General features: G+C 44.1%; 1 protein-coding gene across 6 annotated transcripts in view; it reads right to left on the bottom strand.

Annotated features, from left to right (window-relative positions):
• LOC139910313 (CUGBP Elav-like family member 2) overlaps positions 1–14,361 on the bottom strand; it is a 29,518-nt gene extending 15,157 nt beyond the window's left edge. For 3 of the 6 annotated variants that reach the window (XR_013504374.1, XM_071897578.2, XM_071897579.2), the window contains exons 1-3: positions 14,235–14,361; positions 3,278–3,474; positions 671–753 (exon numbers count right to left, since the gene is read on the bottom strand). Coding sequence is in view for 5 of the 6 variants with exons in the window: in XM_071897578.2 (XP_071753679.1) it covers positions 671–753; positions 3,278–3,474; positions 14,235–14,347 (393 nt within the window). In the remaining variant the exon portion in view is untranslated. Of the gene's footprint in view, positions 1–670; positions 754–3,277; positions 3,475–10,871; positions 11,007–11,448; positions 11,692–14,234 lie in introns of those variants that run through there. The other 3 variants (XM_071897581.2, XM_078283313.1, XM_078283314.1) reach the window with 2 other exon arrangements.

Genomic DNA, 14,361 nt, shown 5'->3' with positions numbered 1-14,361 from the left:
CTCATTTATCAACCTGGTTCAATATTTACCAGTAACCTCACTGACAATAGCTCCTTTTCCAATAGACTAGGCTATTGATTTAATTGAAGACTGGAGTTGTTTGGTATTGATTTAATTGATTGGAAGGAGAGTAATTTTGAACGGGCTATAGGCAGGGCAGATTTGTAGAGGTTTAACGAGCAATTGCACTTGTTCCAGTTGACTGGGCTTTAATCTCTCTAGATAAATCAGGTGAGGAATTAAGAGACCACACTCTCTCTCACTAGGCTTCATTGTTGGGAGACCTCATCTCTCCTCCTCTTATATTTCCAACTTTGGGAAATAAAATGTAGATCTGCATCAATGATTCATGAGGACAAGCATTAATAATTTGTTCCACTTTGTGGCGATGGGGTCCTGCGCTTCAGTGAATAACCTGCCCCCCGGACAAGCACACTTTACCTGACCCTTCTGTGTGTGTGCTGGGGCTCCTGGCTTATCAATTGAGTGTGAGGTTCAGGTCAGTCCACTGTGCGGTGTTGGTGCATGGTGAGGCCTGAGCTACGTTCTCAGGCCAGACAGGCGTTCAGTGAGCTGAGAGCTCATTATCGGCCAGCACACAGCTCACAGCCTGCACCAGGGATGTGAAGGGGCTCAAGCAGCTAAAGCAGCCCATACAGTGCTTACTCACCCCACTTAAGGTCTTTATGTTGTGCAGTGCATTCTGGGCCTCCAGTGCGGCTTTTCTTGTATAAAAAGTTACAAAACAGCATCCTGCAGATAGAGAGAGAAACAGGGACAAACAATGGGAGGGGGAGAAAGAGACAAAAACAGCATTAAAAACACAGCACAGCAAGAACAAAAGGTGTTATACCACAGCTGCTCAAGAACAGTAAAGAATCTTAACAGACAAAAGCGTGTTCTATGCACATCACATGTTGGGAACATGTGACGTGATATTCTTAGCGCCGACTGTTACATGGTGTGCACAGTACATGTAGGAGCTTGCAGTGAGGGTAAGGGAGATAACGAGATGGTTGAAGGCTGTGGTGTGACATGGCTACAGAGAAGACCACAGGGTCGGATAGCTGTCAGCAGCCACTGATGTGCGGTGGACAGGTCAACACAGTACGGACAAGCCAGGGCAAAGAACCCACACATCAACAGAGTGAGTGGTGCTGCATTACATAAGAATACACTCACATAGAAAAACATACACACACACGAAGATGAGAGACATGGAAATGGCACAAAGAGACAGAGAGAGCAGGAGGGAGAGCGAAGAAGAGGAGTCAGGGGAGGAGGGAGGAGGTGTTGGGGGAGGGGGGTGGAGAAAAGAAGAGCAGGGGGGAGGGGAAAAAAAGCCTCTCATCCTTCCGTCCCAGCAGACCGCCAGTGGCGTTCCAGCCTGTCAGTTTCACTGGGCTGGGGAAGTGGAGCACTGCAGCGTCTCTGACCTACATAGTGTGTATTATGCTGTTACTGGAGCTCCCAGGCCGCGGGGAGAGCTGGTGAACTCTAATATGCATCGAGCTGCTCTCTTCTCTCAGAACCAGCTGAGCTCTCTTTCTCTGCTACTTAGCCCTGCCTCCGCTTTACTGGAGCTAAATAAACCATCCAGAGAGGCGTGATAGTTATCAGATGATTTTTTCATAACCTGCAGTAGATGTGACCTAAAAAAAAACAAAAAACGCAAATCTGATGGCTCCACAATAGATTTGTGGCAAAACAAACAACCAAAACGGAAATGGGATTACAGTGATTCCAACGAATGAATCAAGCAAAAGCAAGATTGGTGACATAAGAAGGGGTGAAGGGTGTATTATCTGGTGTGCAAACAAAGTATAGGCCAGAGGGCATCAGGCAGCCTTTCTTTGATAAAACTGCCCCCAGTTCTCCCAGCAGGGGTATGACTACCGGTCCTCAGCATGGCATGAGGGGGGAGGAGGGAGGAGAGAAGAGAAGGAGGCCAGTGGAAATGATTGTGGGGGGGTGGGGGGTGCTGCTCAAACGAATTCACCTCACACAGGCTAGGCGAGGCAAAAGGCCGCTGTGATCAGGCCAGATTATCTATTAGAATACATTAACATGGCATTAACATGTCAATAGGCCATCACAGCTGACACTCCGCCTAGGAACAGGGGAGAGCTTTCTGCTAAAAAAGGGGGCTTTGAACTATTCAGCCGCCCAATGAGCCGCACAATGTCGGCTGTATACATACCGCATAATCAGTACCCCGGAGAATTAGTCTACCTTTGAAAGCACACACAGGATTATTGGGTGATGTTAGATTTGCACAAGTTTATGTTAAAGAGTGTCCATGTGAATTCAAGTGCTGTTCCAGTACCAGCCTAAATTTGGAAGAGTGCAAGGCTAGATTGTCACAGCTCAGGAGGTGAGACACGCATCTTCTACCTGACCAAATCTCAGTGACAACTCTCGAACCACTGGCAGAGCCAGATAGACTCCATACAGACGCTAAATCCCAGCATCAAAGGGGGTCCCACATTAAAACCCAAGAGTGGATTAGGGCTTTAAAGCGTAGCGAGTCACCCAAGTATCGAGGGAATTGAAATTTTGGAAACGTCTCAAACTCAGGATATTTACATCAAGGAAGCTGTCTTTTACTTTATTCACCTGCAGTTAGTTCCGGGAGACTGGGCACTTCCAGTGGCACTCTGCAGCTCTTTGCAGACGGCAGGCTTCCACTTCACTGTCTCCTCTAATTGCAACCTAAACTGAATCGCTCAACTCGAGCACTCTTTCTAAGGTGAGTGCATCGATGGATGTCTTAATGGAAAATTGCAGACGAGTAACACTCTTCCCTACACCCTCCTTCATACAACACTGCTTTTAAACCAGCACGGCTTAGTAAAAAGAACATTTCCATAATGCAGGGTTATGAAAAAGGGTGTTATTTTTTAACCCTGAAACGCAACAGATGATTGAATCATCTCTTCATCGGTAAGCACAAACACAGCTGTATTGCATGTGAACACAAGTAATGCTGTGCATTGCCTCAGGGTATTGTGTTGAAATGCGACAATGGGTGATGGTGGTGATAGTAGGATTTTGTGTTAACACCAGGCACCAGCCAAATGCTGGTAAAATTGAACTGTGGCCAGCAAGTTACTCCATGCTACTAACCACTTTGGCAGGTAACCAACCATCATTTGGATGTCCTAATCTATTCAAAATCAAATTTGCTGATAAAATACTGGAAGTGTCTGGCAAATTTTGGAATTTACCAGCCACTGTGACTTAGAAACAAAAAAATAATTTCCAGTCCTGGCAGTACCTTTGCTCTGAGGGGGGTTCTGGGTGCGGTCACGGAGGATGTTGATCTGGTGCACAGTGCCGAAGGGCTCAAAAAGCTCCTTCAGCTCTGTTTCAGACCAGGAGCGTGGGATCTGGCCCACAAACATCTTGATGGAGTCTGGGTCTGGCTGGTCCAAGTGCTCCAGCGACCCGTTCATCTTGCTGCCGTTGCCGTTGCTAAGGGGGAGAAGGGAAAAAAAGGTATTTGTAATTAGAATTCTCATTTCAGTCATTTTAAACCAAAATAGGATAGATTCTGTGTTCATCACTGCATCAATCCACTGGAGACGGAACAAAATGCATCAATAATACGACTGGGATTCTGGGATTAATATTTGGACTGGAATGAAAAGTTATGATAAATGTCCTACACTGCCTGCCAAGACATATTTCAGAACCTGAAGCTGTTCATATTTAGTACGCATACACTGCTGAGTCTACAGCATATAGAAAAATCGAATAGCTTACCCTAACCAGCTAAAAAATATTTGAAAATCAAAAACTGACAGAGCATCTGACAATGCACTTTAAGTAGGCCTCTACAACCCTATCAAAGGGGAAAGACACTAACGGGAAGCCAAGTGTATTGAGTTAACTAAATAAAGAGGTGCAAAGCCAGGCCTACTCCAGAGTGGTGAGGACTACTTAGCCTGATGGCAGTGGAGAGATCAGCATTCTCAGGGTTATTAAAAGGGAAATACTAGTTCAGTTTTTGCCTCAGTCTCTCCATCACCTCTCTGTTTTACATTACCTATTGACCATTGCCACATGTATGGCTTTGCAGTTATAATTTGAAACAAGGTCCCAATAATTAACATTTTAAAAACAGAATTTTTCCTTCAGGTCAGGACTAATAAAATCAGCAACAGGCGCTTGCTTGCTGACAGGTGTTCACCTGACAACCATCTTTTGACACATATTGTGTAACAGCTTGCAACACTTGCAACACAAACGGTATTGTTCCTGCTGCACACTTGCAAATACTACTTTATTAGGAACTTGCAATTCAACTTATTGCCTGAATGCAATATATGTTATTTTCCTGCAAAAAAAGCAAGCAGCTAAATTCAAAGCAATAAATCATAGTTTTGTTGACAAGGATGCCAGTTTGACAGCCGTTTCAAACCAAATGCAATGCTTTGAGCAGTGGATGGTATAACAACTTTGAATTGCTTAGTTAACAACATACTGAACAACAATGCAGGTTGGTCTGGAGTACTGGAGAATGATGGAGATGAGTGAAATACTGAATAATGCCATTTTCCTTTGAGGCAAGCCTGAGGGAGAGTCAATAACCAAAAGTGTACCTGCAACTACAGCACCTTTGTCTCACTCACACACATAGGGCTAGACTGGCTATAGACTAGGCATAAGGCTGGAGCTACAGCAATCCACCAGTTGTCCAGGCACAGAGAAATCATGTTGAGCATAAGGTATCACTCCCGGTACACATGGTGCTACCAGACTGCACCCGGGCTGAGGATCACAGGGAGAGCACACGTAAGGTGGAGACACATGGGATTCAAGTGGAGATATCAATCTGGCACAACAGACAGTCCCCAATTACTTTTAACGAGACTGTAGGCGGAAAGAGAGACTGACACAGAGATAAACTAAATCAAGTAATGAGAATTTTGCATACAGACCTTTGGACACGAGCCATCCATCTCTTACAAATTGAGCCCAGGCGTTCGGCAGAAACGCCAAACTCCTTGAAGGACTTAAACGACATACTGACAAATCACACTTCAACCCGTTCTTCAAATCCAACTCCACACCTCTTTACAAACAGCTTTTTTAGTCTTTTTCTACCAGCACTACTTGCCCAGTGCAGACTGTCAATACATCCAAATGATGACTGAGATAAACAAAAAACAAAAAAAAAAGACCAGCGAAAGAAAAGCTTCTCTCCACAAACAAAAGGGGCGACTGCCCCCCCACCAGCCCCCGACAGCTACACGAAAACAGCACTGCAGAGCTCTAAACCTCTAAGAATCGCCGGTTAGCAGACAGGGATTTTGCGGTCCATCTCCTCCTCGGGCGTTTTGGCGATGGTACAGGGAGTAACCTACAGCTTCTTCACCACAGCAGGGGAACAATCACATATTGTTCCCCCATGCTGGAGAACACTATTCACCGTTCCCTCTACAGTACAATGGGCCAAGTCAGAGGGATGCTTTGGAACACATCGAAGGCTACGTCTACTAGGGCCTCGGCACTGTGGTGTGTGACACCATTTATCCAGTTTTGCCAGTGGCACTCTGACGCCATTTTGCCGAGCACCCTGTGATACAACCTCGCTGTGGGAACAGTAAAACTCACTTGGTGAAATGGACATGTTACATATTCAAAAAAATCTTAACTACCCATCACAATAAAAGCTCAAGAGCAATACTCCTGTATACAGTGTTTCCTTTACATTCATTTAGCTGCGGTGGCCCTCACAGCTGGAAAATTACCTCTACAGCTTGAGAAAAATGTACAATAAAATTCCATCACCTAGCCGTACTACTCCTCCCCCCACAAAAAATACAATTACAGCACAACTGTCCATATCTCATGATATAAATAACAAGCTATTCTCAAACTGCACACTAGAACTGATCCTAGATCGGGCGTAGGAGCGACCCTGGGTCCCAGAAACAAAACTACCCTCATCTACAAAACTTTGACAGGAAGCATGCCTGGACATGGAGAGGCGGGGCTAAGCAGGGGAAAAAATGATAGTGGGATTCATCTCCTGCTCACACATTCTCATTCAGACCATCCATTTTTAGATCATTGGAGAAGCAAGTCTTAACATCCATTTTGTATTTCTGTTAGTCTTGCAAAACATTAACAATGTTGTCGCTGCTGTTAAAAGACTGTAAAATGGAAAGAATATATAACTTTGTATTGCCAACAGGCGCACAGTGCCCCACAAGTATCCATTGTATATTATTTGAAACTTTACTGATTCTCTTTTCGCCTGACTCCTCCACAGACAGGTCAGCTACAGAAGAGCGCCCCTGGACCTGACCATCTTGCTCAAGGACACTTCAGCAGGACGGATGCTTATTTCACGATACGCGATATGGGGCTCACTATTCAATACAACCACGATATGATGTAATAAATAAAACTTCAATGACAACAAAGTATGAATTATGTTCATTTCTGAGCCACAAATCTTTCTAGCAGGGGCACTGGGTTGCTAGAATGTAAACAACAACTTACAAATTTCATTACAAAGTGTAAATAATATAATTTCCATGGAGAATTTGTGAAATTGTGATGGGCACGCCGTCTCATTTGTGATTACTACAGCAGAATTAAATGTAACTAATACTGCGGTTAATTTTCTGCCACACGATACGTATTGTCACACTTTTGTATTGCGATATATCGTCCCACCCCTATTGAAGGCTGGTCTCCCCACACACTACACCGCCCTGCAGAATGTTCCCCGACATTACTGATGGAAGTCTTTTGCTGAGCTTCCAGAAACAGCCCTGCGATGTGGCAGGCCATCGCGCTCCAAGACGCCCTGGAGCAGCTGACGAGTCATTCAGAGCCCCGACAGTTGCATACTTGCTGTTGCACCTCCCATAAAACAGGTGATTTATCTGGACCATGTGTCTTCCCCGTTGGTGAGCTCTGACCGCACAAGTATGCCAGTAACACCTTTGCTGCTCCCATTATAGAAAGCCACCCAATTTGCCTAGTACCGCACATGATTTTGAAAACTCAGCGCTGTGTGAGTTGATGTTACTCATCCTAAAACCACCGGAAGTCAAAGGCAACACAATGTGCACCGTGATGACCTAGTTGAAGCAGAGAGTTTTGTCATCACCACTGATGGAAAGTAATCTCTTATTCCTCTCTTTTAATTGTGTTCACTTTCATTATTATGATGCCTGCCATTAATGTACCTTAATAATTGCCATTAGTTACTTACAATGTCATTCAATTACACCACCATAATGTTGCTATAATTAAAATATTGATCCGAACAAGTCCCGTCTGGGCAACGTTACACATATTGCCAAGGTTCTTCCTGTTTGAGTAATAGACTAAAACTTGCTCCCTTGCCTCAGGGTTGTTTTGGCAGCCAGCAGCACACTGCTGTCATGCTTTATTGGGGATAAAAAAGAAAGCCAAAGTTCACATGGACGCACGTAAATGCTTCTGAGAAAAGAGGAAGATCAGTCAAGTGAAACAGCTGTTTGCTAGTAATACCCTGAATAAAATCATGATACTTTTTTCAGGAAACCAATGGCCTTATAAGCTGCTTCGACGAGACATAGAAAGTCAGAATGCCTCTAATGCCTTGGTAATATCTTTGACAGCTGTCAAGTAGGACATAAAGGCTCTCTCACTAGCTCTGTCTATTTCCTCCACTACCTAGTACGCAACACAAAAAGAGGAAGAATATTCGTTGACAGGTTGAGTAAGTGATCACAGACTTGGAATAAAAATACCCATCTGACAGCCTTGGACTCGGAAGCAGGTCTCACACAACGTTAGCAGTTGGACCCTTTAATAAAATCCATAAGAGGCACTGAAGAGTCACCCTGAATCACGGGACCAAGGCTCGAAAAAACAATGGCGACCAAGGATGGATGCCACTTCAGTCGGGAAAGCGGAAACAGAACGGTGCATTATTTGATTTCCATACTAAGTGGTGGACCCTAATCAGCAAATCGGGGTTCTGATGAGAAGGTATTAAGACATTTTCCTCCTGGCATTAACACCAATTCAGCTCAATATGGCCTGATTTCATTGTTGCATTACCCCTGATGAAGACAGACATGTTCAATCAGCCTCTGAATGGGCCCCATGTTAACAGACGGCCAGCATCTGATGACAAGGCCCGCCCCATTAGCTCCATAATCACACCATGCGTCCCTGGCGGTTATGGATGACGTTGCTAAGTAAAGCCAGTGTAAACGAATAGTCAAATATTCAGCATAATATTCCAACCAAATAAACTCTGGTCACATCTCTCTCAGATGGAGCATGAATGCAAATCTTCAGGTGGAGCTCATTGGCAGAGGCAGCAGCCGTAGCGAGGCATCTCAAATGAAGAGACAAACAGCACACTAAAAGCAGCAATTACACTTGCTTACTTTGACAGAGTGGGCTTACTGCACTGACTTACCAAGTCATCCATTATCCTAACCTGAAATAGGCTACATGACATCTTTAATGAATACGGGACACCCCTTACTAAACATGTTATTTTTATTTCCAGTCTATGCTTACAAACGGCACCCATCCACAGAGTTTTAGAACCGTCAGTAGGGCTGCACAATTAAATTGGGAAAAAAGAAAATGAAAATTGCAAAATGAACTACTTTAATTTTCAAATCGGAAGAGTCTGTAATTATTTTATCAGTGGCGGACGCTCAAAATGGATTCCTAAACATGGTATTCTGGTGCTGAGCCCAATTTCTGGTGTATAATTCAAATTGCACATGATAAAAAAAAAAATCTTTCATTGTATTCAAAGACAGCAAACATTCAGCAAAAACATTTCATTTTTTTGTTTGCTTAAAAATCTAAAACACTGAAAACTATCTGTATACTGTACTGCAACATTCAGCGAAATAATCACAATATGATAGCCCTAACTGTCAGTGAGGCTTTCTGTTCCACTTAGGCATGAATCCAAACGAGAAAGGTTAGCCAGCTGACACACACCTCCTCCACCCAATCCACTACTGCTACTCTGACTTGGCCACCCGAGAAATGCTTTTTCAACAAACAGCTGGTTCCACTTCACGTGGACTGCAGACGTAGACTGTTGACTTCTAGGTCACAAGCATGCTGGCCTAAACAGTTCATTAGCTTTATGCTCAATGATCTCCATTTCCCATAAAATCATTAAAGCTTGAACATCCCATAGTTTGTTCCTGTGCCGTTTCCCTAGGACTGTAGTGTAGATTGTGGCGATGACTTAACAGCCACACCGTATTGACAATTTTGTGAACACGGTGGGTGCATCTGACCTTATGTAACACTGTCCCACAATACCATGCGTTTGTGAAACTTGCAGGAGAATTTGCTCAACCTTCGACCACACCACCCCACATTAGAGATAGGGAGCATGATTATGAACGCTCCAAGGCCGAGTTGAGCATGTTGGTCCGGGCCAGGCAGTCTTCTAATTAGACACAGGGTCGTTGGCGCGCCACACTAGCAGCAGGAGCAGAGGAACAGGTGACAGGCCAGATCAGAGCCCTCCTGCTCCCGGCCTTCAACATCTGTCTGTATGGCGCTCTCCCACCACCGCCGTCACAGTGAGGGGGGGTCAGAACAGCTGGCCCGAGCAGCCCTCGGACCCGGTGCCAAGAGCCTACACTTCGCTCAGATCAACAGCTCCCCGTCCACAACAAAGGGATCACCATGACGCTTAGCTCACTGACATAGCACTATGCCGGCGTCTGCTGCCAAAGGATCACGCTTAAGCCCAGATAGTCACTCTCACTGTCACCAATCAGAGGACTAATCAATCAAATACAGCTGGGGCCAGATCTAATCACCACCTCACTGTCTCTGAAGCCAGAAGATAAGACATCCCTCGTCAAATGAGTTAAAAAAAGGTCCACACCTAGCCTTTCAGGCATATAGAGAACTGCCAGAAGTGCCGTCAAACCCATTAAATTCTACAAGCACTCCTTGATTTGGGGTTATTATCATAGGACACCAAGATTTGGTTTAAGGATGAAGGAACAGATCATAATGTAATTCCTTGGATAAGAAATGAATTTGCAGTCTGGGCTCATTCATACCAACCAGCCTCTGACATGATTCAATGACAGGCAAAAACTGATAGAAAGGATTTAAAGAAATACCTTTTCAAAATAACATTAAAATAATAGAGGAAAAAACTTTGGGACAGTGTGAAATACTAATTGTGAACACTGAACACTTTGCTGAAAGTGCAAGGACATAAAATCATGGGACCAAGCCCATTTTGCTGCAAAATAAAGATAACATACTAGAAACTGTAAACATACAGACTTTAAACAGCCTTGTGAAGGCAGTTAGAGTTTTGGCACTGCTCCTGTTAAACAGAATTAGCCGTACCGAGAGGGGAGGACAGAGTTATAAAATGGTCCGTTCAGTTGTCTGCTGGTTGTTGTTTTTTTTTCTTCTCTGTTTGCATGCCCTGTCACAAGATTTCCATTAATGGACCAATGTAGCAACCACGTGTTTTCTGTCGTTAAGTAAGCACTCTAAATTCAACATGGAGCACCGATGGAAATCTATAAGCTGTAGCTAACGATGTTAGCTAGCTAGATTGCTAGCACAGACAGGGAGGGACTGGGAGTGCGCCAGGCAAGCCAAGCTTAGCTCGTGTGCTGCTTACAAAGAAGGTTCAGTTGCCTTATTGAGCTTCCCCTATTAAAATTGAAGAAGTCTATGAGTAATGATAATAATACACGCTGATATAAGCACGGCAATATCCTATATTAGCCAGTGCTGACTTACACGACTGCACAAGCAAGCAATATAACGTTAACAAGGTATTCAGTGTACTTCCCTTTGAAGCGTAGCATATTGACTATGAAGCCCAATCTACCACCTACCCCTTCGATCGAGAACACGTCGATGTGAACTTGTTCAGCTCGAACTTAACCACGAAAACAAGACGGTGGGTGTCGTGTTTGTATAAGTAAACAAAAAGACCGACGAGACTACTGTCGTTATAAGGTTGCCCAAGACTGTTTTTTAGTTTGATACCGAAACGTGTGATCTCCGGAAGCACATGTCACTTGACTATTCTAGCGCGCACAATATCCGATACCGTCGCTAGCCAGCGGCGTTTGCTTTTGGTCTTTTCGAGCAATATATAGCCCAGAAGATATGTGCTCAGTCATGGCTACAGTTAACGTTACATTTACTTAGGCGATTTTTTTGTGGTTAAATTATCTTTATTCTAAGTTAAAGTTAGGTTAACTGGGTTAACTTCGGCAGGGCGTATTGCCTGCGATATTATTCGTGTTACATTAGCTTTACTAGCAACGTTAGCATCTCAGTTCCTAGTTAAGCTAACGTTAGCTAACTCCCAAGTCCCTCCTGAACAGTGTGTTTGCTTCTCTTCCAAAGCACGCCAAGGTTTGGGCGGGGAAGAATGCAAGACAAATCGACAGTTGGGTTACTTACATTGTATCACTCGAACTCATTAACCGACTTTCGGCCAAAGGGTGAAAATCCAGGTTGTACGCCGAAGTCATGTTCAAAACAACAACGCCTATCAAACAATGAGAAGCGACGTCCACTCGCAAGAGGCTCAACTCCTGCGAGACGGCGAGGAGACTGAGCAGAACAGGTGCAGGGGGGGGGGCGTCTTCAAAACGGCATGGGAGAGGAAACCGGTATTCGCCGTATTCTTCCTCCTAATTTTCTCCCGTCCCCAACTGAAATAAATTCAGTCAAGCTGCTGTCACACTGCACAGCGAGCTGCAGCAAAGCAGAGGCGTGGCCTCTTAACAAAAGTCTGAAAGCCATGCTTACTGCTGCTCAGCCTGGCTCGCAGCGCGTGTACCCCGATGTAAAATCACTATTATATCACTATAGGGACTTATATTGAATTCAGTAGTGAGTTTATAGTGACCCTATTGTAGTTTGTGGCATTTTTGTATCTCATCTGGTATCACTATAATCCTGTAATATTCCTATAACGACTACAATTAATTATAGGATTTCTATAGCCTTTTCAGAAAAAAAACATGTGTTAAGTGGCATATTTGAGTGGCAGCTGATCCTATCGTGGTTTTGGTAAGGTAGTCTGTGCACAAGTCAAGGATCTACTGATTAGAGAGCAATTTAGGATGTCCAATATAGTGCCCATTATCATCAAGATTAATCATTTTGCTCCTATTTCCACACTTTCACTGGTCCCAGGCCTGTAAATTAGGTACTTGCCTGTTTTTTTTTGTTTTGGATTGAGCAAATAAATATGGTCAGTCCCAGCCGGTTTATTATCTTACCTATTGCAGATAAGTCAATAAATCTGTTACAACCGAAAGTGAGCTGGTTAAAATGCAGTTTTTCTTGGCGTCTTGGTTCTTGCTTTTCCCCAGGGTCATAGGTCACGTTCCCTTTTGTGTTTGGCTGTTGTGTCCCTGGGGGAGGGGAGCCTATCTTCTTTTGTTGAGCTGGACTTTCAGGGTGAGGCCTCTACTACACTGGGGGGGGGGGGGGGGGGGGGGGGGGGGGGGGGCGTTGTCAAGTACTGTTTGCCATAGCAGAGAGGCAGGGGGCCTAGCCTAATTATCAAACCGCTCATTACTGCTTCAGCAGCTGCACAATCCAAAAATATTATTCATAGCGAGTGTTAAGAAATATCCCATTTATGAAATCCGACTTAATCCTTGTATCCATAGCAATTTCAAGGCAACCTGGCATCAGTGCAGGGTATGCTATACTAAACAGAGTCTAAAAGAGGTTTGAATGCATAATGTGATATGCGACCTATTTTGCCATACATGCAGACGAGCACAGTATGTAACGTGCATTACCATTAAGCTTGAGGGCCTGCTATAAAAAGGTAGTCTAAACCTCTCTGGAGAATCAGGTTTCATTAAAATGGAGGAAAAATACAATAATGTCATCCCATCTGCAGCATCCACATATTTCCTTTGACTCAATTAGATCTCAGGGGAGTTTATTGAATAGATTTGTTATAAAAGGAGCTGGATTCCTGTAAATAGCAGGCTCCTGTTTGGCCTCTTGTTTAAGTGGGTATGTACATAGAATATGCGTTCTGTAGAGTAGATAATGTCATCCCACCAATTTATTTCTAGTGTTTGGTGTGTATCTATGTGGATTTTCTAAGAGATGTCTTGTAGTGGATTGCATAGGTCTAGGCCTAGTCGCTGGCGCCTTCCAATACTAGCCTCCCACTCTTAATCTCAGATTATTACTATTGTAATCCTATCATAAGCCTCCACACGTACCATGCTTTTGTTGTTTACATCAAAGGTTTTTCCTCATGCAGTGGAACTGAAGTCCCACACACACATCAATTCATCCAGCATTTGATTTGCACCCATTCCTGACCAAATGTAGAACAGGTCATGTAAAAATAGGGCAGCTGCCTGCGACCCAAGTGGCTCTACGTCATTTCTGTTTGTATATGTCGCCATGAACTTGTAGGCATACTTTTTGCTTCGGCTCTGCCTTTCATGAAAGCATTTGCAGAATGGCGACCAACTAAAGCGCTCTCAAAATGGAGAGGGGGAACTTCAGCTTATCCGGTGTTCTAGAAGAAATCTACAGCGACAAGATAACTGAGCACAGATGATAACACCACCTTATCAGAGTGACTTATGCAAATGATGGATGTAAATGTTCCCTCTTGTTCTCTTTAAAAGATAATTCATATCATATGTTGATTTTGACTGAGGCAGGACAGTCAGGCCTGGGTTGGGTTCAGTGGGCCTCTAATCTCAGTCCAGGTCTGTCTTTTTCAGTTGCCTATGTGATTCAGAGATAAACACCTGCATCACTGACACATTCACATCTCCCTCCTTATTTATAGTCCATGCAAGTACCTGAGTCCCTGTGGAACTTTGAGAGGAGGTATGTATATTTATATTTAATTACATGAAAATGCTATGCAGTATTGATTTTGTATCTAAACTCTACATGAAAATTGTGTGCTATTCAAAAATGCACCACTACCTTCTGAATCATTTGTGTCTAGTAATGATGAGTGTGGTTTGGACTGGGAAATTTAAGATATGGTCTCTGTTCTCTGTTCTCCTTAAAGCATATAGACACACTACAACTACACTGCCCTCCCCACACTCACAGCATGGGAGAATGCCTCAACTGGAAACAATACATCCTATAACAATATCCAGCCCAGACAAAGAGGCATTACAAATACGGGCTGCTCCACAAAAGCCAGCCCAGATTTGAATGAGGGGCCAACCCCAACGTACCTCATAGGCAGGTCCTCATTCCTGACAGAGACCCCGGCCGCAGAGGGGGGACAGCGCATGCTGTTGACGTACAAACTCTGCACCAGGGCCAGCTCAGAAGAGTGTTCCAACATCGGTGCTCTGGAAA

This window comes from Centroberyx gerrardi, chromosome 4 (assembly GCF_048128805.1).
Source record: "Centroberyx gerrardi isolate f3 chromosome 4, fCenGer3.hap1.cur.20231027, whole genome shotgun sequence".
NCBI lineage: Eukaryota > Metazoa > Chordata > Actinopteri > Beryciformes > Berycidae > Centroberyx > Centroberyx gerrardi.
The sequence above is the reverse complement of the archived record's forward strand: the minus strand, read 5'-3'. Positions and strand labels throughout refer to the sequence as shown.